The sequence below is a fragment of the Bombina bombina genome, chromosome 5 (genome assembly GCF_027579735.1).
Source record: "Bombina bombina isolate aBomBom1 chromosome 5, aBomBom1.pri, whole genome shotgun sequence".
Lineage (NCBI taxonomy): Eukaryota > Metazoa > Chordata > Amphibia > Anura > Bombinatoridae > Bombina > Bombina bombina.
The window spans coordinates 1,078,651,434-1,078,676,163 of record NC_069503.1 but is presented as its reverse complement, the minus strand read 5'-3'; the positions used below and the strand labels follow the sequence as shown (position 1 = coordinate 1,078,676,163).

At 39.2% G+C, this 24,730-nt stretch overlaps 1 protein-coding gene across 1 annotated transcript in view; it reads left to right on the top strand.

The window, feature by feature from the left end:
* Positions 1 to 24,730, top strand: part of ADCY8 (adenylate cyclase 8) — a 937,503-nt gene that overhangs the window by 753,358 nt on the left and 159,415 nt on the right. Inside the window, exon 13 of the mRNA XM_053715945.1 lies at positions 19,088 to 19,177. Coding sequence (XP_053571920.1) covers positions 19,088 to 19,177 — 90 coding nt within the window. The remainder of the gene's footprint in view (positions 1 to 19,087; positions 19,178 to 24,730) is intronic.

Sequence of the window (24,730 nt, the reverse complement as noted above, 5' to 3'; positions counted from 1 at the left end):
AAATGATATGACATCTATATCTCATTTATACAACCATTTTAGTGTGTGGTTAATCATATTGGCACTTTGAATTCCTGCCTTGGCAAAACTGCAATTTTTTTTTATTATTAGCAGAAATTAGCTATAGTTGGAAAGATAAAAAAAAAATTTAGATAGAATTTAGACTGGAGCCTAGGGACAATGTCAAGTTTTTCCTAGAGCTTTTAATTTACAATTTGTTTCATTAATACTAAGCACATTTAATCCCTAACGGACTAACAGAAAGAGAATAGCAAATTATTAATCAAATTATTGGAAATATTTTAAAACCCTTTAGACTAATTAATTTAATAATGACAGTCACTTAAAATAAATGAGAAAGCAATGGAAATTCAACTTGCTTATGCTCTGTTATCGCTCGTTATGTTATATTAAAGGGACATGAAACAAAAAATGTTTTCTTTCGTGGTTTAGAAAGAGCATACAAATTAAAACAATTTTCCAATTTGCTTCTATTTGCTAATTTGCTTCATTCTCTTGATATTCTTTTTTGAAAAGCATATCTAAATAGGCTTAGTAGCTGCTGACTGGTGGCTGCACATAGATTCCTTATGTGATTGGCTCACCCATGTGCATTGCTGTTTCTTCAACAAAGGATATCTAAAGAATGAAGCAAATTAAATAGTATAAGTAAATTGGAATGTTGTTTAAAATTGTATTCTCTATCTGACTCATAACAAAAAATATTTGGGGTTTCATGTCGCAGTGATTGGGAAATTCCTAACACATGGGGGGCAGCAGATCAAACTACCTTAATATTTTACAATTTTGCAGAAACAAAAACAATAAATAGATATTAAACTAATTTTTCTGCATACATATTTTATATCAGCAATCAAGCGCTTACAAAAGACCTACATACAAGATACAGGTTTTAAAATCATTTGCAATTTTCACTTTATTAATGATTTGTAGAATTCTTGAGTGAGTATCTTCATCTTATGAAAAAAAAAATATCCCCAGTGCTAAAATGACGGTATCCAGATGAAAAGTAAAATCATTCATCCTTTAATAGGACAACTTGCAGGTAACCCGCCCAATATATATATACACATAAGAAACAGGAGTATACACCTTACCCACTCAGGGTTCATGGTAACAGCTTTGTTTTTGTTTCTCAGGAAAGCGCAGTGGCATTTTTCCTGTACCTCTTTGTTGGGGAACTTAAAGGGACACTGAACCCAAATTTTTTCTTTCATGATTCAGATAGAGCATGCAATTTTAAGTCACTTTCAAATTTATTCCTATTATCAATTGTTCTTCGTTCTCTTATTATCTTTATTTAAAAAAGAAGACATCTAAGCTTTTTTTTTATTCAGTACTCTGGACAGCACTTTTTTATTGGAGGATAAGTTTATCCACCAATCAGCAAGAACAACCCAGGTTGATCACCAAAAATGGGCCAGCATCTAAACTTAAATTCTTGCATTTCAAATAAAGATACCAAGAGAATGAAGAAAATTTGATAATAGGAGTAAATTAGAAAGTTGCTTAAAATGTCATGCTCTATCTGAATCACGAAAGAAAAAAATTGGGTACAGTGTCCCTTTAAGTCACAAAGCGAAACATTAAATGTCTACCGATTATGCATCCTCTCCACTCCTGGTATTAGCCTCAACGCCAACTCCTCTGCACTCAGGGTATACAGATTTTGCATTTCTCTCAATGGGTCTGTGTCACCACGTCACGTGACCCGCTGCACCAATCCAAAGTCTGATACCGGAGAGTAGAGCTGCTAAAGTTCTGGCAACAATTTCACATGCAAATGATGATAAACAGCAGTTCCAAAGTAAAATCCAATATTTTACTAATTGCACATGGCACTTAAAACAAGAGGTCACATAAGACAAACACAGTTCAGCATCAAATTGACCGCTAAGCAGTCTGCAGCATTATTGTCCCTAATGTCTGCTGTTTGACTTTGTTCTTATAAACATTTGATGGAAGGATGGAAGCAACCTGACGCTCACCATATCCCTCTACTAGTAACGCCAGAACCCTTCTTTTCCTCACTTAAATCTTGTTTTTTCCACTAGCACTGTTTTTGCCATTCAGCTAGTCCTATTGTAAGAGGATAGTGATGACCCCAGCAGTGTTTTTTATACTTTTCTTTATTAAAAAAGATTTGGTTCAGGTGATCACCTAATCAGTACCTCATTAAAGAAATAGGAAAGTCAAAATTAAACTTGCAAGATTCAGATGGAGCATGTCTTTTTAAGACACTTTTTAATTTACCTCTATTTTCAAATGTGCTTTGTTCTCTTGGTATCCCTTGTTAAAAAAGATTACTCACATATCCTATACTAGTGGGAGCTAGCTGCTGATTGGTGCCTGCACACATTTGTCTCTTGTGGTTGGCTAACTAGATGTGTTCAGCTAGCTGCCAATGTTCTTTCAGCAAAGGATAACAAGAGAATTAAGCAAGTTTTATAGTAGAAGTAAATTGCAAAGTTGATCAAAAATAGTTTGTTCTATCCAAATCACAAAAGAAAATTATGCGGTTTCTTGCCACTTTAAGTAGAATAAGATCTGCCTGTGATAAAATTCAATAGACACCGGAATGACTGCCATACATGCAGAGCTGCTGATTTAAGCAAACATGATTATTATTATTATTATCATTTATTTGTAAAGCACCGCCAAATTCCGTAACACTGGGTACAATGATAGGGGTATACAATGACAAAGATTTGTGATAAAATACAAAACATAACAAAACTAAACAAATCTAGTACAGGAGGAAGAGGGCATTGGAGTGGTCTCTATTTTTTTTGCTACATTAATTAATCCCAAACCATTTTGAATAATGAAAATATATTTACTTATTTGAATGTTATTTAGTTGGGGCATAAAGCTGCCTCAGTGGAACCCAGTATTCTGCTAAGTTTGATCTCACAAGTGGAACCTATACATTTGTGCCATTGTAAAAACTGGTATGGAAGGAATTCTAATTAATTTGTTGCACTTTAAGTGTTTAAGAAATGCAATTTAATCATTTAGGGCTAGATTACGAGTGTCTCGCTGTCATTTGCGTGCAAGCAATATCGTGTTTTTCTAGCCATTTAACACAAGTTAAATTCTACCTGCATTACAAGTTGAAAATAAATTTGAACGCATGAGCACAATTGCAATTTACGCTACAATAATTACTGCGACTTCAGAGCTGTGGTTAACTGTTACGCGAGTCAAAAAAGTTTCACACAACACGTAAAAAATACATATAAAAGTACAGTTACACTCATAATAACACTAGCTAATAAAAAAATATTAAAAAAAAAAACAAATTGCAATATAAATTTATAAGGGCTCAAAGATATGAGATGTCAGGTGTAAGAAAAAAAATGTGCCAAAAGTAATGTGTGTGTATATATATATATATATATATATATATATATATATATATATATATATATATATATATAAATAGATATGTATGTATTTGTATGCATATGTATATATGCATTTATATGTGTATATATGTATTTACAGACATATATACAAATATAAATACAGTATACATATGTATAGAAATACATAAATATAGTCATTGCAATCCTGTCTCGTGTTTACGCGAGCTGGCGGCTGTTATTTTATTTTTTTTAAATGAGGCTCCATTAAAGACTATGGGGAATACGATGGTGCGTTCAGAACTTGGCAAAATCTTTTTTTCTGCGTGAGGATTCGACCGCAAGAGCAGACAATTTTTACTTGCGAACTGTAATACTTGCGCAACTAGACGCGCAATGGTAAAAAAAAAAAGTTGAGCGCAGGTAAAGCACTTTGTGCTCCTCTCGTCATCTAGCCCTTAATGTTTGGGAGGATTTTTTAAATCTTTTTGAAAAGTCATTTTGCCTGATTCATTACTAGTCCTGTTTTTATAAGTCTGGTATGATTCCATTCAAAGCTTTGAATAAAAGCTTAGTGAAAAATAACCCATTTACAGAGAAGATTTGAAATGGAATTGCTTATATGGATTTACCCATATGCTACGATTGCCAAATCTTCAATGGCAATCCAAGGATCTCCCTTATTGTCCAAATTGCCCAGGCTCTCTTATTTATCTGCTCTTAGAACATTTTTCTCAATTATATTACAACATCATATATTTACTATTGCCCTCTTGTACTCTTAGTTAATAATTTAAATGACCACTCAATGCAGTAGAATTACACAATTAACAAGTACATAATAAAAAGACAATGCAATAGCAGGCCATGTTGTCATATTGTGGGCGTGGCTGCATAGAGAAGGGTGGAGTCACAGGTTGTTAATGGGTGGGATTGTTTGCATGTTTGGTTGCTTGGGGGCTGTGTCTGTGCAGTTAAAGGGTGTGCCCAGATGTCTGGGTAGGACTGGCATAGTTCCTTATAATCGGCGCAATCTACATCTGTGGGCAGCAGTGGGCCAGAGCTCCCAACCTTAACCAAAACCCACAGCATATGGAATGGTTGTGAGGTATGTAATTTGTATATGATTTGCTATCAGTGCCATGAACTCCCTGTTACATTCCCTCTACTCTGCAAGATTCTTCATTTCAGAAGGCACTTTCATTAGTATGCATTGGGAGTAAAGTCTGCCCAAGTAAGCGTCAGCATGACAATTTTATTCCACGCTTATTAATAACATACAAAATAGGTGGTTAATTTGGTGACGGAGAAAATGAAAACTATGATGGAGAAAAAGTATGTAATTATGATTTAATTTAGAAGGAAAGTTTAACCTATGTTTTCTCCCTTTAATTTGTTCCCAGTGGTCCATTTTATCTACTAAAGTGTTTAAAATTGTTTACACATAGATCCTTTACCTTTATATCAGCATTTGAAATTGCAGGTTTTATCTGTGTTTTCTCTACCTATACTGAAACTTTCTATACTTAAAGGGACATGAAACCAAATATTTTTCTTTCATTATTCAGATAGAGAATACAATTATAAACAACATTCCAATTTACTTCTGCTATTCAATTTGCATCATTCTTCAGATATCCTTTGTTGAAGAAATAGCAATGCACATGGGTAAACCAATCACACAAGGCATCTATGTGCAGCCACCAATCAGCAGCTACAAAGCCTAATTATATATGCATTTCAAGAGAATGAAGCAAATTAGATAATAGAAGTAAATTGGAAAGTTAAAAAATAAAAACAAAATGTGGGCTTTATGTCCCTTTAAATAAAAGCTATAGAAAAAAGTGTAAACAAAGCCAGCAGAAGAAATTACACTCCTATTTAGAGGTAGGAGAGATAAGCAATAATCTGTTAATTTTCAATTATTCTCTGTAAGAGCCTGATATTCAAAAGCTCTTCGTGGAAACACAATTTTTTACTTTGAAAGATATTTATCTCACTATGCAGGGATGTGAAAGAGTAACACCTAAATTGCAATATAAGGTCTAAAAAAGTCTCGAAGATTTTACATTATTTTTCTCCATGTTGGCGAGCTTTGGAATATCAGGACCTTAGTATCAAGCTTTGGTATACTGACAGAGACAATATAAAGAAGCATGTGTGTGTGTACAGAGAGTGATAAAATAAGAAGATTAGATTTTCCTGCAAACTTGGCTAATTTGAATGGGTTGTGGTTTCAAAGAACAAAGCCAGCTATTTTACATTCAAAATTAAAATAAAATAAGTAATTTCTCATACATCTGATATAACAAGTAATTGTAAACACATTAACACATGTAGCAAACGTGTTAATTATACATTATAGGGACATTGACAGAGTTAAACTCTCCTCCCTAGTACTTTTGCAATAAAATAATACTTCTTCACACTGCTTATACATGGATATTACACTATTTTGTATTATGCTTATGAAAGCATGGCAACATATTTTTTTGCATGAAGAAAGGTTACATTAAAGTTTGTTTGTTGTGGAAGCAATAGGAAGTGCATATTTGTGCACAACTGGTTAATGGATTAGACTGACCACTAGCTGTCAAAGGAAGCTCCTTCAGACCCTTGGTATATAATCACATGACCCACACAAATAATGTTTCTCCAACATTGGTGTGTCCGGTCCACGGCATCATCCATAACTTGTGGGAATATTCTCTTCCCCAACAGGAAATGGCAAAGAGCACAGCAAAAGCTGTCCATATAGTCCCTCCTAGGCTCTGCCCACCCCAGTCATTCTCTTTGCCGCTGAACAAGCAGCATCTCCACGGAGATGGTGAAGAGTATGTGGTGATTAGTTGTAGTTTTTCTCTTGTTAAGTGTATCCAGTCCACGGATCATCCATTACTTATGGGATATTAACTCCTCCCCAACAGGAAGTGCAAGAGGATTCACCCAGCAGAGCTGCTATATAGCTCCTCCCCTAACTGCCATTACCAGTCATTCTCTTGCACCCAACGAATAGATAGGATGTGTGAGAGGACTGTGGTGATTATACTTAGTTTCATACCTTCAATCAAAAGTTTGTTATTTTATAATAGCACCGGAGTGTGTTATTCCTTCTCTGGTAGAATTTGAAGAAGAATCTACCTGAGTTTTTCTATGATTTTAGCCGGAGTAGTTAAGATCATATTGCTGTTTCTCGGCCATCTGAGGAGAGGTAAACTTCAGATCAGGGGACAGCGGGCAGATTAATCTGCAAAGAGGTATGTAGCAGCTTATTATTTTCTGACAATGGAATTGATGAGAAAATTCTGCCATACCGATATAATGTAAACTCAGCCTTAAATGCAGTAGCAGCAACTGGTATCAGGCTGTCATGTATGTATATTTTACACTTCAGTATTCTGGGGAATGGCACTTCACTGGAATTATACTGTATGCATAAAACTTTAGCATAATTTGCAGGGACTAGCAACAGGCTTTTTAATAACACTCAATTTATTAATGTTAAACGTTTTTTGCTGGCATGTAAAATCGTTTAATTTTCTGAGGTACTGGGTGAAAAAATGTTTGGGGCACTATTTTTTTCCACTTGGCAGTCGTTTTATTTAATTTATGACAGTTTACTGATCTCTCTCACTGTTATGTGTGAGGGGGAGGGACCTTTTTTGGTGCTTTTGCTACGCATCAAAAAATTCAGTCAGAAGTTTATTGTCTTCCCTGCATGATCCGGTTCATCTCTACAGAACTCAGGGGTCTTCAAAACTTGTTTTGAGGGAGGTAATCACTCACAGCAGAGCTATCAGGGTTAGTTATCCTTTGCTAATGGGAGCAATCCTTTGCTAAAATTGTGTTTTTTACAAAGATTTGATGCTATAACTTTTCAGTTTATTAATTTTCAACTGTCATAACTTTTTCTGTGCTTCTTATAGGCACAGTACGTTTTCATATTATAGTAAATTACTTGAAAAGTATTTCCAAGTTGCTAGTTTATTTGCTAGTGTGTTAAACATGTCTGATTCAGAGGAAGATATCTGTGCTATATGTGCTAAAGCCAAAGTGGAGCCCAATAGAAATTTATGTACTAACTGTATTGATGCTACTTTAAATAAAAGTCAATCTGTACAAATTGAACATATTTCACCAAACAACGAGGGGAGAGTTATGCCGACTAACTCGCCTCACGTGTCAGTACCTGCATCTCCCGCTCGGGAGGTGCGTGATATTGTAGCGCCGAGTACATCTGGGCGGCCATTACAAATCACATTACAGGATATGGCTACTGTTATGACTGAAGTTTTGGCTAAATTACCAGAACTAAGAGGTAAGCGTGATCACTCTGGGGTGAGAACAGAGTGCGCTGATAATATTAGGGCCATGTCAGACACTGCGTCACAATTTGCAAAACATGAGGACGGAGAGCTTCATTCTGCGGGTGACGGTTCTGATCCAAACAAACTGGATTCAGATATTTCAAATTTTAAATTTAAGCTGGAAAACCTCCGTGTATTACTAGGGGAGGTGTTAGCGGCTCTGAATGATTGTAACACAGTTGCAATACCAGAGAAAATGTGTAGGTTGGATAAATATTTTGCGGTACCGGCGAATACTGACGTTTTTCCTATACCTAAGAGACTTTCTGAAATTGTTACTAAGGAGTGGGATAGACCCGGTGTGCCGTTCTCAACCCCTCCGATATTTAGAAAGATGTTTCCAATAGACGCCACCACACGGGACTTATGGCAAACGGTCCCTAAGGTGGAGGGAGCAGTTTCTACTTTAGCTAAGCGTACCACTATCCCGGTGGAGGATAGCTGTGCCTTTTCAGATCCAATGGATAAAAAGTTAGAGGGTTACCTTAAGAAAATGTTTGTTCAACAAGGTTTTATATTGCAACCTCTTGCATGCATTGCGCCTGTCACGGCTGCAGCAGCATTTTGGTTTGAGTCTCTGGAAGAGACACTTGAATCAGCTCCATTAGATGAGATTACACACAAGCTTAAAGCCCTTAAGTTAGCTAACTCATTTATTTCAGATGCCGTAGTACATTTAACTAAACTTACGGCTAAGAATTCCGGATTCGCCATTCAGGCACGCAGAGCACTGTGGCTAAAATCCTGGTCAGCTGACGTTACTTCTAAATCTAAATTGCTTAATATACCTTTCAAAGGGCAGACCTTATTCGGGCCCGGGTTGAAAGAAATTATCGCTGACATTACAGGAGGTAAAGGCCATGCCCTGCCTCAAGACAGAGCCAAACCTAAGGCTAGACAGTCTAATTTTCGTTCCTTTCGTAATTTCAAAGCAGGAGCAGCATCAACTTCCTCTGCACCAAAACAGGAAGGAGCTGTAGCTCGCTACAGACAAGGCTGGAGACCTAACCAGTCCTGGAACAAGGGCAAGCAGGCCAGGAAACCTGCTGCTGCCCCTAAGACAGCATGAATCGAGGGCCCCCGATCCGGGAACGGATCTAGTGGGGGGCAGACTTTCTCTCTTCGCCCAGGCTTGGGCAAGAGATGTCCAGGATCCCTGGGCGTTAGAGATCATATCTCAGGGATACCTTCTAGACTTCAAATTCTCTCCCCCAAGAGGGAGATTTCATCTGTCAAGATTGTCAACAAACCAAATAAAGAAAGAGGCGTTTCTACGCTGCGTACAAGATCTTTTATTAATGGGAGTGATCCATCCGGTTCCGCGGTCGGAACAAGGACAAGGGTTTTACTCAAATCTGTTTGTGGTTCCCAAAAAAGAGGGAACTTTCAGGCCAATCTTGGATTTAAAGATCCTAAACAAATTCCTAAGAGTTCCATCGTTCAAAATGGAAACTATTCGGACAATTTTACCCATGATCCAAAAGGGTCAGTACATGACCACAGTGGATTTAAAGGATGCTTACCTTCACATACCGATTCACAAAGATCATTACCGGTATCTAAGGTTTGCCTTTCTAGACAGGCATTACCAGTTTGTAGCTCTTCCATTCGGATTGGCTACGGCTCCGAGAATCTTCACAAAGGTTCTGTGTGCTCTTCTGGCGGTACTAAGACCGCGAGGAATTGCGGTAGCTCCGTACCTAGACGACATTCTGATACAAGCTTCAAGCTTTCAAACTGCCAAGTCTCATACAGAGTTAGTACTGGCATTTCTAAGGTCGCATGGATGGAAGGTGAACGAAAAGAAGAGTTCTCTCTTTCCACTCACAAGAGTTCCCTTCTTGGGGACTCTTATAGATTCTGTAGAAATGAAGATTTACCTGACAGAAGACAGGTTAACAAAGCTTCAAAATGCATGCCGTGTCCTTCATTCCATTCAACACCCGTCAGTAGCTCAATGCATGGAGGTGATCGGCTTAATGGTAGCAGCAATGGACATAGTACCCTTTGCACGTCTACATCTCAGACCGCTGCAATTGTGCATGCTAAGTCAGTGGAATGGGGATTACTCAGACTTGTCCCCTACTCTGAATCTGGATCAAGAGACCAGAAATTCTCTTCTATGGTGGCTTTCTCGGCCACATCTGTCCAGGGGGATGCCATTCAGCAGGCCGGACTGGACAATTGTAACAACAGACGCCAGCCTACTAGGTTGGGGCGCTGTCTGGAATTCTCTGAAGGCTCAGGGACAATGGAATCAGGAGGAGAGTCTCCTACCAATAAACATTCTGGAATTGAGAGCAGTTCTCAATGCCCTTCTGGCTTGGCCCCAGTTAACAACTCGGGGGTTCATCAGGTTTCAGTCGGACAACATCACGACTGTAGCTTACATCAACCATCAGGGAGGGACAAGAAGCTCCCTAGCAATGATGGAAGTATCAAAGATAATTCGCTGGGCAGAGTCTCACTCTTGCCACCTGTCAGCAATCCACATCCCGGGAGTGGAGAACTGGGAGGCGGATTTCTTAAGTCGTCAGACTTTTCATCCGGGGGAGTGGGAACTTCATCCGGAGGTCTTTGCCCAAATACTTCGACGTTGGGGCAAACCAGAGATAGATCTCATGGCGTCTCGACAGAACGCCAAGCTTCCTCGTTACGGGTCCAGATCCAGGGATCCGGGAGCGGTTCTGATAGATGCTTTGACAGCACCTTGGACCTTCGGGATGGCTTATGTGTTTCCACCCTTCCCGATGCTTCCTCGATTGATTGCCAGAATCAAACAGGAGAGAGCATCAGTGATTCTAATAACGCCTGCATGGCCACGCAGGACTTGGTATGCAGATCTAGTGGACATGTCATCCTGTCCACCTTGGTCGCTACCTCTGAAACAGGACCTTCTGATCCAGGGTCCCTTCAAACATCAAAATCTAATTTCTCTGAAGCTGACTGCTTGGAAATTGAACGCTTGATTTTATCAAAACGTGGTTTTTCTGAGTCAGTTATTGATACCTTAATACAGGCTAGGAAGCCTGTTACCAGAAAGATTTACCATAAGATATGGCGCAAATACTTATATTGGTGCGAATCCAAGAGTTACTCATGGAGTAAGGTTAGGATTCCGAGGATATTGTCTTTTCTACAAGAAGGTTTAGAAAAGGGTTTATCCGCTAGTTCCTTAAAGGGACAGATTTCAGCTCTGTCCATTCTTTTACACAAACGTCTGTCAGAAGTTCCGGACGTTCAAGCTTTTTGTCAGGCTTTAGCTAGGATCAAGCCTGTGTTTAAAACTGTTGCTCCACCATGGAGTTTGAACTTAGTTCTTAATGTTTTACAGGGGGTTCCGTTTGAACCCCTTCATTCCATTGATATCAAGTTGTTATCTTGGAAAGTTCTGTTTTTAATGGCGATTTCCTCGGCTCGAAGAGTCTCTGAGTTATCTGCCTTACATTGTGATTCTCCTTATCTGATTTTTCATTCAGACAAGGTAGTTCTGCGTACTAAACCTGGGTTCCTACCTAAGGTGGTCACTAACAGGAATATCAATCAAGAGATTGTGGTTACATCTTTGTGTCCTAATCCTTCTTCGAAAAAGGAACGTCTGCTACACAATCTAGATGTAGTCCGTGCCCTGAAATTTTATCTACAGGCAACTAAGGATTTTCGACAAACGTCTTCCCTGTTTGTCGTTTATTCTGGTCAGAGGAGAGGTCAAAAAGCTTCGGCTACCTCTCTCTCCTTTTGGCTTCGTAGCATAATACGGTTAGCCTATGAGACTGCTGGACAGCAGCCTCCTGAAAGAATTACAGCACATTCTACTAGAGCTGTGGCTTCCACTTGGGCCTTTAAGAATGAGGCTTCTGTTGAACAGATTTGCAAGGCTGCAACTTGGTCTTCTCTTCATACTTTTTCCAAATTTTACAAATTTGACACTTTTGCTTCTTCGGAGGCTGTTTTTGGGAGAAAGGTTCTTCAGGCAGTGGTTCCTTCCGTATAAAGAGCCTGCCTGTCCCTCCCGTCATCCGTGTACTTTAGCTTTGGTATTGGTATCCCATAAGTAATGGATGATCCGTGGACTGGATACACTTAACAAGAGAAAACATAATTTATGCTTACCTGATAAATTTATTTCTCTTGTAGTGTATCCAGTCCACGGCCCGCCCTGTCACTTTAAGGCAGGTAATTTTTCCATTAAACTACAGTCACCACTGTACCCTATGGTTTTCCTTTCTCTGCATGTTTTCGGTCGAATGACTGGTAATGGCAGTTAGGGGAGGAGCTATATAGCAGCTCTGCTGGGTGAATCCTCTTGCACTTCCTGTTGGGGAGGAGTTAATATCCCATAAGTAATGGATGATCCGTGGACTGGATACACTACAAGAGAAATAAATTTATCAGGTAAGCATAAATTATGTTTTTTATTCTACTATCAAGAGTTTGTTATTTTAAAATCGTGCTGGTATGTACTATTTACTCTGAAACAGAAAAAAGATGAAGAGTTCTGTTTGTGAGAGGAATATGATTTTAGCAGCAGTAACTAAAATCGTTTGCTGTTTCCACATAGGACTGTTGAGATGAGATAACTTCAGTTGGGGGAAACAGTTGGCAGACTTTTCTGCTTAAGGTATGACTAGCCATATTTCTAACAAGACTGTGTAATGCTGGAAGGCTGTCATTTCCCCTCATGGGGACCGGTAAGCCATTTTCTTAGTCTCAAACAGAATAAAGGGCTTAATATGGGCTATAAAACTGGTAGACACTTTTATGGGCTAGATCGATTGCTTTATTTGTGCATTTTATACAGCTTTATGTTGAAATTCACACTTTATAAACTTTGGGGAACGTTTTTTTTACGTCAGGCACTGGTTTAGACACCTTCCCAGTCAGGAAGGGCCTTCTCTGTAGTAGGCAGAGCCTCATTTTCGCGCCATTACTGCGCAGTTACTTTTGAGAGCAGGACATGCAGCTGCATGTGTGTGGGTCTGAAAGTAGTTGAAAAGGTTCCTAGAAGGCTTCATTTGGTATCGTATACCCCCCTGGGTTTGGTAAAGTCGCAGCAAAGGCTGTAGCTGGGACTGTAGAGGGGTTAAAACTGTAACCGGCTCCGGTTTCCTCATTTTAAGGGTTAAAGGTCTGAAATTTGGTGTGCAATGCTTTGAATGCTTTAAGACACTGTGGTGAAAATTTGGTTAAATTTGAACAATTCCTTCATAGTTTTTCACATATTCAGTAATAAAGTGTGCCCTGTTTAAAATTTAAAGAGACAGTAACGGTTTTGTTTAAAAACGGTTTTTGTACTTTATTGACAAGTTTAAGCCTGTTTAACATGTCTGTGCCTTCAGATAAACTATGTTCTGTATGTATGGAAGCCAATGTGTCTCCCCCTTCAAAATTGTGTGATAATTGTGCCATAGCGTCCAAACAAAGTAAGGACAGTACTGCCACAGATAATAAAGTTGCCCAAGATGATTCATCAGATGAAGGGAGTAGACATAGTTCTACATCATCTCCTTCTGTGTCTACACCAGTTTTGCCCACCAAGGAGACCCCTAGTACTTCTAGCGCGCCAATGCTTGTTACTATGCAACAATTGACGGCAGTAATGGATAACTCCATAGCAAATATTTTATCCAAAATGCCTGCATTTCAGAGAAAGCGCGATTGCTCTGTTTTAAACACTGTAGAGCAGGAGGGCGCTGATGATAATTGCTCTGTCATACCCTCACACCAATGTGAAGTGGCCATGAGGGAGGTTTTGTCAGATGGGGAAATTTCTGATTCAGGTAGAATTTCTCAACAGGCAGAACCTGATGTTGTGACATTTAAATTTAAATTAGAGCATCTACGCGCACTGCTTAAGGAGGTGCTATCTACTCTGGATGATTGTGACAACCTGGTCATTCCAGAAAAATTGTGCAAGATGGACAAGTTCCTAGAGGTTCCGGTGCACCCTGACGCTTTTCCTATACCCAAGCGGGTGGCGGACATAGTGAATAAGGAGTGGGAGAAGCCCGGCATACCTTTTGTCCCCCCTCCTATATTTAAGAAATTATTTCCTATGGTTGACCCCAGAAAGGACTTATGGCAGACAGTCCCTAAGGTCGAGGGGGGGCAGTTTCTACACTAGCCAAGCGCACTACTATTCCTATTGAGGATAATTGCGCTTTCAAAGATCCTATGGATAAAAAATTGGAGGGTTTGCTTAAAAAGATTTTTGTACAGCAAGGTTACCTCCTGCAACCTATTTCGTGCATTATTCCTGTCACTACAGAAGCGTGGTTCTGGTTCGAGGAACTAGAAAAGTCGCTCAGTAGAGAGACTCCGTATGAGGAGGTTATGGACAGAATTCACGCACTTAAGTTAGCTAATTCCTTTATTTTAGATGCCGCTTTGCAGTTAGCAAGATTAGCGGCGAAAAATTCAGGGTTTGCAATTGTGGCACGCAGAGCGCTCTGGCTAAAGTCTTGGTCAGCGGATGTATCTTCCAAGACAAAATTGCTTTATATCCCTTTCAAGGGTAAAACCCTTTTTGGGCCAGAATTGAAAGAGATTATCTCAGACATCACTGGGGGTAAGGGCCACGCCCTTCCACAAGATAGGCCTTTCAAGGCCAAGAATAAGTCTAATTTTTGTTCCTTTCGCAATTTTAGGAACGGACCGGCCTCCAACTCTGCAGCCTCTAGACAAGAGGGTAATGTTTCAAAACCAGCTTGGAAACCGATGCAAGGCTGGAACAAGGGTAAGCAGGCCAAGAAGCCTGCTGCTGCTACCAAAACAGCATGAAGGAGTAGCCCCCGATCCGGGACCGGATCTAGTAGGGGGCAGACTCTTTCTCTTTGCTCAGGCTTGGGCAAGAGATGTTCAGGACCCCTGGGCACTAGAAATAGTTTCTCAGGGTTATCTTCTGGAATTCAAGGAACTACCCCCAAGGGGAAGGTTCCACATGTCTCACTTATCTTCAAACCAAATAAAGAGACAGGCATTCTTACATTGTGTAGAAGACCTGTTAAAAATGGGAGTGATACACCCAGTTCCAACCGTGGAACAAGGAATGGGTTTTTACTCAAATCTGTTTGTAGTTCCCAAAAAAGAGGGAACTTTCAGACCAATTCTGGATTTAAAGATCCTAAACAAATTTCTCAGAGTGCCATCATTCAAAATGGAAACTATTCGAACGATTTTACCAACAATCCAGGAGGGTCAATTTATGACTACCATGGATCTAAAGGATGCGTATCTACATATTCCTATCCGCAAAGATCATCATCAGTTCCTAAGGTTCGCCTTTCTGGACAAACGTTACCAGTTTGTGGCTCTCCCATTCGGGCTAGCCACTGCTCCAAGGATTTTCACAAAGGTACTCGGGTCCCTTCTAGCGGTTCTAAGACCAAGGGGCATTGCAGTGGCACCTTACTTGGACGACATTCTGATACAAGCGTCATCTCTTTCAAAGGCAAAGGCTCACACAGACATCGTTCTAGCCTTTCTCAGATCTCACGGATGGAAAGTGAACATAGAAAAAAGTTCCCTGTCTCCGTCGACAAGAGTTCCTTTCTTGGGGACAATAATAGATTCTTTAGAAATGAAGATTTTCCTGACAGATGTCAGAAAGTCAAAACTTCTAAACGCTTGTCAAGTTCTTCACTCTGTTCCACGACCTTCCATAGCTCAGTGCATGGAAGTAGTAGGGTTGATGGTTGCAGCAATGGACATAGTTCCTTTTGCGCGAATTCATCTAAGACCATTACAACTGTGCATGCTGAAACAGTGGAATGGGGACTATACAGACTTGTCTCCAGTGATTCAAGTAGATCAGAAGACCAGAGACTCACTCCGTTGGTGGCTAACCCAGGATCACCTGTCCCAGGGAATGAGCTTCCGCAGACCACAGTGGGTCATCGTCACGACCGACGCCAGTCTAGTGGGCTGGGGCGTGGTCTGGGACTCCCTGAAAGCTCAGGGGCTATGGTCTCGGGAAGAGTCTCTTCTCCCGATAAACATTCTGGATCTGAGAGCGATATTCAATACTCTCAGGGCTTGGCCTCAACTAGCAAAGGCCAGATTCATAAGATTCCAATCAGACAACATGACGACTGTTGCTTACATCAACCATCAGGGGGGAACAAGGAGTTCCCTGGCGATGAGAGAAGTGACCAAAATCAAAAAATGGGCGGAGGATCACTCCTGCCACCTATCTGCGATCCACATCCCAGGAGTGGAAAACTGGGAGGCGGATTATCTGAGTCGTCAGACATTCCATCTGGGGGAGTGGGAACTCCACCCAGAGAGATTTGCCCAGTTGACTCAATTATGGGGCATTCCAGACATGGATCTGATGGCGTCTCGTCAGAACTTCAAGGTTCCTTGCTACGGGTCCAGATCCAGGGATCCCAAGGCTACTCTAGTGGATGCATTAGTAGCGCCTTGGACCTTCAACCTAGCTTATGTGTTTCCACCGTTTCCTCTCATTCCCAGGCTGGTAGCCAGGATCAAGCAGGAGAGGGCCTCTGTGATCTTGATAGCTCCTGCGTGGCCACGCAGGACTTGGTATGCAGACCTGGTGAATATGTCATCGGCTCCACCATGGAAGCTACCTTTGAGACAGGATCTTCTAGTACAAGGTCCATTCAAATATCCAAATCTAGTTTCCCTCCAGCTAACGGCTTGGAAATTGAACGCTTGATTTTATCTAAGCGTGGGTTTTCGGATTCTGTAATAGATACTCTGGTACAAGCCAGAAAACCTGTAACTAGAAAAAATTACCATAAAATATGGAAAAGATATATCTGTTGGTGTGAATCCAAGGGATTCTCATGGAGTAAGATCAAAATTCCTAGGATCCTTTCCTTTCTACAAGAAGGTTTCGATAAGGGATTATCAGCGAGTTCTCTAAAGGGACAGATTTCTGCTTTATCTGTCTTGTTACACAAACGACTGGCAGCTGTGCCTGATGTTCAAGCTTTTGTTCAGGCTTTGGTCAGGATCAAGCCTGTTTACAGACCTTTGACTCCTCCCTGGAGTCTGAATTTAGTTCTTTCAGTTCTTCAAAGGGTTCCGTTTGAACCTCTACATTCCATAGATATCAAGATGTTATCTTGGAAAGTTCTGTTTTTGGTTGCTATTTCTTCTGCTAGAAGAGTTTCTGAGTTATCTGCTTTGCAGTGTAATCCGCCCTATCTGGTGTTCCATTCAGATAAGGTTGTTTTGCGTACTAAACCTGGTTTCCTTCCAAAGGTTGTTTCCAACAAGAATATTAACCAGGAAATAGTTGTGCCTTCTTTGTGTCCGAATCCAGTTTCAAAGAAGGAACGTTTGTTACACAATTTAGATGTAGTTCGTGCTTTAAAGTTCTATTTAGAAGCAACAAAGGATTTCAGACAAACGTCTTCTCTGTTTGTCGTTTATTGTGGCAAGAGGAGAGGTCAAAAAGCTACTGCTACCTCTCTTTCCTTTTGGCTAAAAAGCATCATCCGATTGGCTTACGAGACTGCCGGACGGCAGCCTCCTGAATGCATCACAGCTCACTCTACTAGGGCTGTGGCTTCCACATGGGAATTCAAGAACGAGGCTTCTGTTGATCAGATATGTAAGGCAGCGACTTGGTCTTCCCTGCACACTTTTGCCAAATTCTACAAATTTGATACTTTTGCTTCTTCGGAGGCTATTTTTGGGAGAAAGGTTTTGCAAGCCGTGGTGCCTTCTGTTTAGGTAACCTGATTGGCTCCCTCCCTTCATCCGTGTCCTAAAGCTTTGGTATTGGTTCCCACAAGTTATGGATGACGCCGTGGACCGGACAAACCAATGTTGGAGAAAACAGAATTTATGCTTACCTGATAAATTACTTTCTCCAACGGTGTGTCCGGTCCACGGCCCACCCTGGTTTTTTAATCAGGTTTGATGAATTTCTTTCTTTAACTACAGTCACCACGGCACCTTATGGTTTCTCCTGTTTTTTCTCCTGTCCGTCGGTCGAATGACTGGGGTGGGCGGAGCCTAGGAGGGACTATATGGACAGCTTTTGCTGTGCTCTTTGCCATTTCCTGTTGGGGAAGAGAATATTCCCACAAGTTATGGATGACGCCGTGGACCGGACACACCGTTGGAGAAAGTAATTTATCAGGTAACCATAAATTCTGTTTTTATTTATAATAAGAAAAAACTGAAACTCTTCCAAAAAAAAAAAAACTCTTTAAAAAAAAAATAGATTTTACTGTTCTTGCAGTTATCTGTACTCCAAAATATACATGACTTCTTTAACCCCTCGAGGACCACTAAAATAACCATTATGTCAGCTGTCTGTTGCTCTGAGAGTGCTTTAACAGCTTGGAGATTTTTTGCATGCCTTGGTTGGCAAGACCCACACTGTTAAAGCCCTGGAAGTCGCTTGTGACAGGCAATGTACAGGTTAAAAAGATGTTGTTAATGGGTTAAGTATACCTTGTGTGATAGCAAATAGGAAGATATTCTATAATTAAGGAAAATGTATTATATATATATATATATATATATATATATATATATATATACTCACAGAGAGAGAAGCACACTCACAGGAACGAACAACCGGCTCAATAGCAATGTTAGCCTGTTCTATGGCGATTTACCACTTGGGTGCAAATTCTTTTAGCCCAGTAATGCTTTTCACAGAGAAGAACTTTCCTGTAGTATATCAGTCTGATCCCCCCTATTATGGTCAGTCCAGCGCCGAAATACCAGGCAATTCTTCTCTGATCAAGGAACACAGCAACCCCAGACAATCGTTTCGGCCTTCATTGGGCCTCGTCGGTGAGGCGCAATGTCTGGTTTCCCCTTCTCTCTCTGTGTATTTAGTCTCCCTATGGGACAAAGGGTAAACCAGATGTGGACTCCTTGCTCAGTGTACTTAGAGGAATATGGCTACACCTCACTGACGAGGCCCAATGAAGGCCGAAACTATCGTCTGGGGGTTGCTGTGTTCCTTGTTCAGAGAGGAATTGCCTGCTATTTCGGCGCTGGACTGACCGTAATAGGCGAGCTCAGACTTATATACTACAGGTGGAAAGCATTACTGGGCTAAAAGAAGCTGCACCCAGGTGGTAAATCGCCATAGAACAGGCTAACAATAGTATTGAGCCAGTTGTTCGTTCCTATGAGTGTGCTTCTCTCTGTGTGTGTGTATATATATATATATATATATATATTATATTTTTCTAAATTTGCATATGTCTGTTATGTATATTTAATTACTACTAATTTTAAATGTATAATTTTTGTACAAATATTACGAAAATAAAAATGGTATATTTTGTAATTTTAAGATCAGACTAATGATTATTTTGTGCTCTGTTTTTGCTATAGCTGTGGTGTGATTTCGACAAATCTTTTGCCTTAAAAAACCAAACCTTCAACTCTTCAGCATCATTCACTGACATCTGCTTCTATCCTGAGGTAATAATTCTTTATTATTGAGTCCCTAGATTGATGTACATTTCTTCCCATATCTCAACCACATAAATATAGCTACAAAATAAAAAAAATACAGAACTATGGATAAGTGTATTTTTCCATGGAAGAATGGTGACAAATAATCAATTACTTGAATTATTGTATGAGCCTTATGCGAGTGGATTTATTTTATAGAAGGGTCATGAATCTGTCACTTTTGTGAATTCTTTAAAGCTACAAATATTGACTTCAATAAAAAAACAAATATGTGACTGATGGTATAAACAAATTAGCTGCTTGTATTCCAAGGCAACTGAATGTTTGAACTAATAGCATATTATTGCCTTAAATTGTACCAGTGCAAAGAATTTATCGGTTGAATAGAAAATAACAATACGCTTGTTTAAATGATTCTATGGATTATTGAAAAAGAGAATTATCAGTTTAGTCTGTTAGAAAAATATAGCCTTCTCCAAATCTATATTTATCATACCATCGGTTCTATTCCAAAACATAGCCTTCCCTAAATCTATGTTTATCATACCACAGGTTCTATTCCAGTGTAATAAAATATATTTTGAATGGGTTTTCAATCCATTTTAAAATCCATTTTAAAATCTGAATCCATAAGAAAAACATTTTTTTTTAAAAAATAATAATTTTTGTGTGTGACTTTACTGTGTAAACATTTGCTATCAATTTTTTTGTATTTTGAACCCTAGCCTGTGATATTTCAATTGATCAAAGAAAGCATATTGCACCAGGTTTTATAAAAACAATTTTATTAGTGATCTAATTCAAGACATTTTACCTCATGACAATGTATCTCTTATAAGTTCACCTAAATACTCTTCACATTTAAATAATAATAAAAAAACATTGATTAAGCACATTTTTAAACCATAGAACCTGCTCAGAAATAAAATCTAATGATATAAATCTTCAGTTGTGTTTGGGCACTATAAACATGGTAATTAAAATTAAAGTTATTGGGGGGAAAGGCTTAAAGGGACAGTAAAGTAAACAGTCATGATTTAGATAGAACATGCAATTTTAAACAACTTTCTAATTTACTTCTATTATCTAATTTGTTTATTTCTATTTGTATCCTTTGTTGAAAAGCATATATCAGGAGCAGCAATGCACTACTGGGAGTTAGCTGCAGATTGGTGTGCACATATATTCATCTTGTCATTGGCTCACCTGATGTGTTAAGCTAGCTCCCAGTGGTGTATTGCTGCTTCTTCAACAAAAGATACTAAGAAAATGAAGCAAACTAAATAAAGACGTGGAAAGTAATTTAAAATTCTATTCTCTATCTGAATCAGGAAAGAAACATTTGGGATGTCATGTCCCTTTAAAGGAATATGAAACCTAAGCATTTTTACCTGAATTTAAAATTATAGATAGAAATTAACATTTGCCTGCCACAAATTAAAATAAGGACAACAGTTACTGTGAAACATATTATATGGAATAACAGTTAAGCCAGCATATTTAATTTATGGTCAATTTTTTATAGCATTTAAATAGCTACAATGTAATTATTTTGAATTGAACTTTATAATATATAAATTATAAGTAACATTGGTCATTATAACATGATCTGAAAACACTTCACAATGGTCAAAATTTATGTAAGTGAGAATAAGAAAATTATCACGTTTGTCGTAAAAAAAAAAAACCCTCACAAATGATATCACCATATTTATAAAGGGTTATGCTTCAATAAAGTTGCAACTTTTAATATGTGCGAACAAAGTGACTCATGATTATTTGCAAGTCTTTAATATATGCAAATAAATTGTCTGGAAATGCCTAATTTCTTTCCTAAGATATGGTGAGTCCACGGCTTGAGTAATTACTGTTGGGAATATCACTCCTGGCCAGCAGGAGGAGGCAAAGAGCACCACAGTTAAACTGTCAAGTATCACTCCCTTACCCACAACCCCAGTCATTCTCTTTGCCTTCGGTGCATGGAGGAGGTGAAGATTAGGTGTCTAAAGATTATTTTTATTTCATCTACAAGCAAGTTTTGGGGTATAGCCGTATTCCACGTCATTCCTTTCAGTCGGGTAGTGGTGGCTTACTGGCTTTAAAGAAGTTAGGAAATTGTAAAGAGGTACTTACTGAGTTTTCCTAACAATTGCTGCCCTAGTTTAGAAAGCCAGAGTTGGCTACTCTGTTCTTTCTTTTTAAAAGGTCTCTGTGAAGAACTGTTTCTTCTCATACCTTGTAACTGTCTACATGCCAGACAGCGGAGCAGTTAATTGCTTTTTCTTTTAGTTGGGGAGACCATGCACTTAACAAATTAAAAGACACTGCTTTTTTATTGGGACATAGATAATCCTGTTGTATGGGTTACACTGGGACATGAAGTAGGCACTGTAGCATGTGTGAGACTAACATTTAAAGGGACACTATACCCAAAAAATGTATTTTGTGATTCAGATTGAGCATGAAATTTTAAGCAAATTTCAAATGTACTCCTATTATCAAATTTTCTTCATTCTCTTGGTATCTTTATTTGAAATGCAAGAATGTAAGTTTAGATGCCGGCCCATTTTTGGTGAACAACCTGGGTTGTCCTTGCTGATTGGTGGATAAATTCATCCACCAATAAAAAAGTGCTGTCCAGAGTACTGAAACCAAAAAAAAGCTTAGATGCCTTCTTTTTCAAATAATGATAGCAAGAGAATGAAGAAAAATTGATAATAGGAGTAATTTAGAAAGTTGCTTAAAATTGCACGCTCTTTCTGAATTACAAATGAACAAATTTGGGTTCAGTGTCCCTTTAAACTCTTTTAAAAAGAAAGGGTGAAATGTTTCTATTAGGCTTTTTTTTTAACACATATTTACTTGATAAAACAATACAAGTTTAAACTGAAAGTAAGGCTGAATTTTCTTTTTCAGCAGCTTATTCATTTCCCCTTTGCATTAAAATAAAACGATGCAACATTTTAAACTGTCAGGTTATTTCTGGTATTCAGTGTAAGAGGAAGCTCTTTTTAGTGCCTCTCTGTGTCACAGCAGTAATTTGAGGTCAGTCACATGACAGGCTTTACTTCATAACGTTCCTGAGGAAAAATTAGTTTTTTGCTATTTCTGTTTGATCTGATCTTAATTGGTAGCTACTAGCGTAGTGGTATGGCACCTCAGTAATTGAGGTGTGGGGTTGCCTGAGAGGTATTTTAGAAGTTTATTTGATGTTTATTAAATGTTTTTTTCTTAACTGCACTCACATAATTTTAGCTGGGGATCGATCTTTATCTGGGATAAAATTTAAAGTGAATTTTTTCCTTGGATTATTTTAATTGAATATTAAAATCTTTGAAACGTATCTGTACAAGTTTATTTACTGTTTCACAACATGTCTAATATGAAGCAAGAGCCTGCTCTCATGAATTCATGCTTATTATGTTTTGATGCACAAATTGCAGCTTCTATGCAATTTTGTTCTTCATGTGTCAATAAAACCAAGGTAAAATTTTTGAGCCTAATGTCTCTCAGGATGATGCTATTAATATAATACCTCAGCTTTCTCCTGCTACATCCCAAGCCTCAATGGCATCACATGCAGTGTCCTGCGGTTCCTCTATAACTACTAGTGGAGTTTGTTTTAAAGCAGAAATTGCTGCCCAGGTATCTTCAGCCGTATCTGCGGCATTAGCTGCCATTCCTAGATTACAGGGAAAAAGCAAGAGGAAATCTAAAAATTCAGAAAGTAAGGTGCCTGTCCTCAGTTCTGCTTCCCAAGTTGCCCTTTCTCATAAGTCTGATGAGGAAGATACATCGGGACTTTCCGAGGGTGAAATCTCAGATTCAGACTGCATAATTCTTTCTTCTGAGACTGAGTTGGTATACTTCAGATTTAAGCTTGAACACCTTTATGTATTGTTAAAGGAGGTTTTAACTACTTTAGATGACTCCGATACCCCTGTCATTGTCACTCCTAAGAAATCTAGTTAAATTAATAGTTTCTTTGATGAACCTTCCACTTCAGAGGTTTTTCCTGTGCCGGACCGTGCTAGGGAGATTATCTCACAGGAATGGGAGAAACCAGGGGTATCTTTTCCCCCGTCTCCCATTTTTAAGAACATTTCCTGTCAAGGACTCCATTAAGACCCTTGGTATACTGTACCCAAAGTGGGTCAAAAGGGGCCATTTCCACTCTGGCTAAGAGAACCACTATTCCTATTGAGGATAGCTGCTCTTTTAAGGATCCGATGGACAAGAAGCTGGAGGCTTATTTGAAAAAAGATTTATGTTCATCAAGGTCTCCAATGGCAACCTGTGGTGTGTATTGCCACCCTGACTAGTGGAGCATCTTATTGGTTCTAAGCCTTGTCTGATTCTCTTCAAGTACAGACTTCATTGGATGAAATTCAAGATAGGATTAAAGCTCTTAAATTGGCCAATTTCTTTATTGCAGATGCCATTTTACAGGTTGTTAAAAAAGGAGCTAAAACGTCAAGCTTCTGGCGACTCCTTACAAGGGCAAAACCTTGTTTGGACATGGTTTGGCAGAAATTATTTCTGATATTACAGGTGGAAAAGGGTCTTTTCTACCTCAAGATAAGAATAGGCCTAAAAGACGTCAGAGTAATTTTCTTACCTTTCGAAAATTCAGAGAAAAGCCTTCTCCTTCTTCTTCCAAGCAGGAACAATCCAAGTCTTATTGGAAACCCAATTAAGGTGAAACAATCAAAGAAACCTGTAGTTGATTCCAAATCAGCATGAAGGGTTTGCCCCCAATCCGGGATTGGATCAGGTGGGGGGCAGACTTTCTCAGTTCTCTCAAGCCTGGATATGAGATGTCCCAGATCCCTGGACTGTGGACATAGTATCCCAGGGTTACAAATTGGAATTTAAGACTTTTCCTCCCAGTGGTAGATTCCTTCTCTGAAGATTATCTGCAGACCAGATAAATAGAGAGGCATTCTTGAAATGTATACAATATCTTTCCTCCCTTGGAGTGATAGTCCCAGTTCCAGTGCAGGAACAGGGCCTTTGGTTCTACTCCAACCTATTTGTGGTTCCCAAAAAAAGAGGGAACTTTCCATCCCAATCTAGACTTGAAGTGTCTAAACAAGTTTCTCAAAGTTCCTTCCTCCAAAATGGAGACTATACGCTCCATTCTTCCTTTAGTACGAGAGGGTCAGTTCATGACAACCATAGCCCAGAAGAATGCGTATCTTCATGTGCCTATTCACAGGGACCATCACAGATTCCCGAGATTTGCCTTTCTGGACAAACATTTCCAGTTCGTGGCCCTTCCATTTGGTCTAGCCATGGCTCCAATAATTATTTCAATGGTTCTGGGGGCTCTTTTGGCAGTGATCCGTTATCGTGGAATTGCTATGGCACCCTACCTGGACGACACATTGGTTCAGGCGCCATCTTTTCAAATATCAAAATCTTAAACAGAGATATTGTTGTCTTTTCTTCGTTCCTACGGTTGGAATGTGAATCTGGAAAAAAGCCCCCTTTCCCCTGCTACAAGAGCAGTGTTCTTAGGGACCATAATAGATTATCTATTGATGAAGATATTTCTGA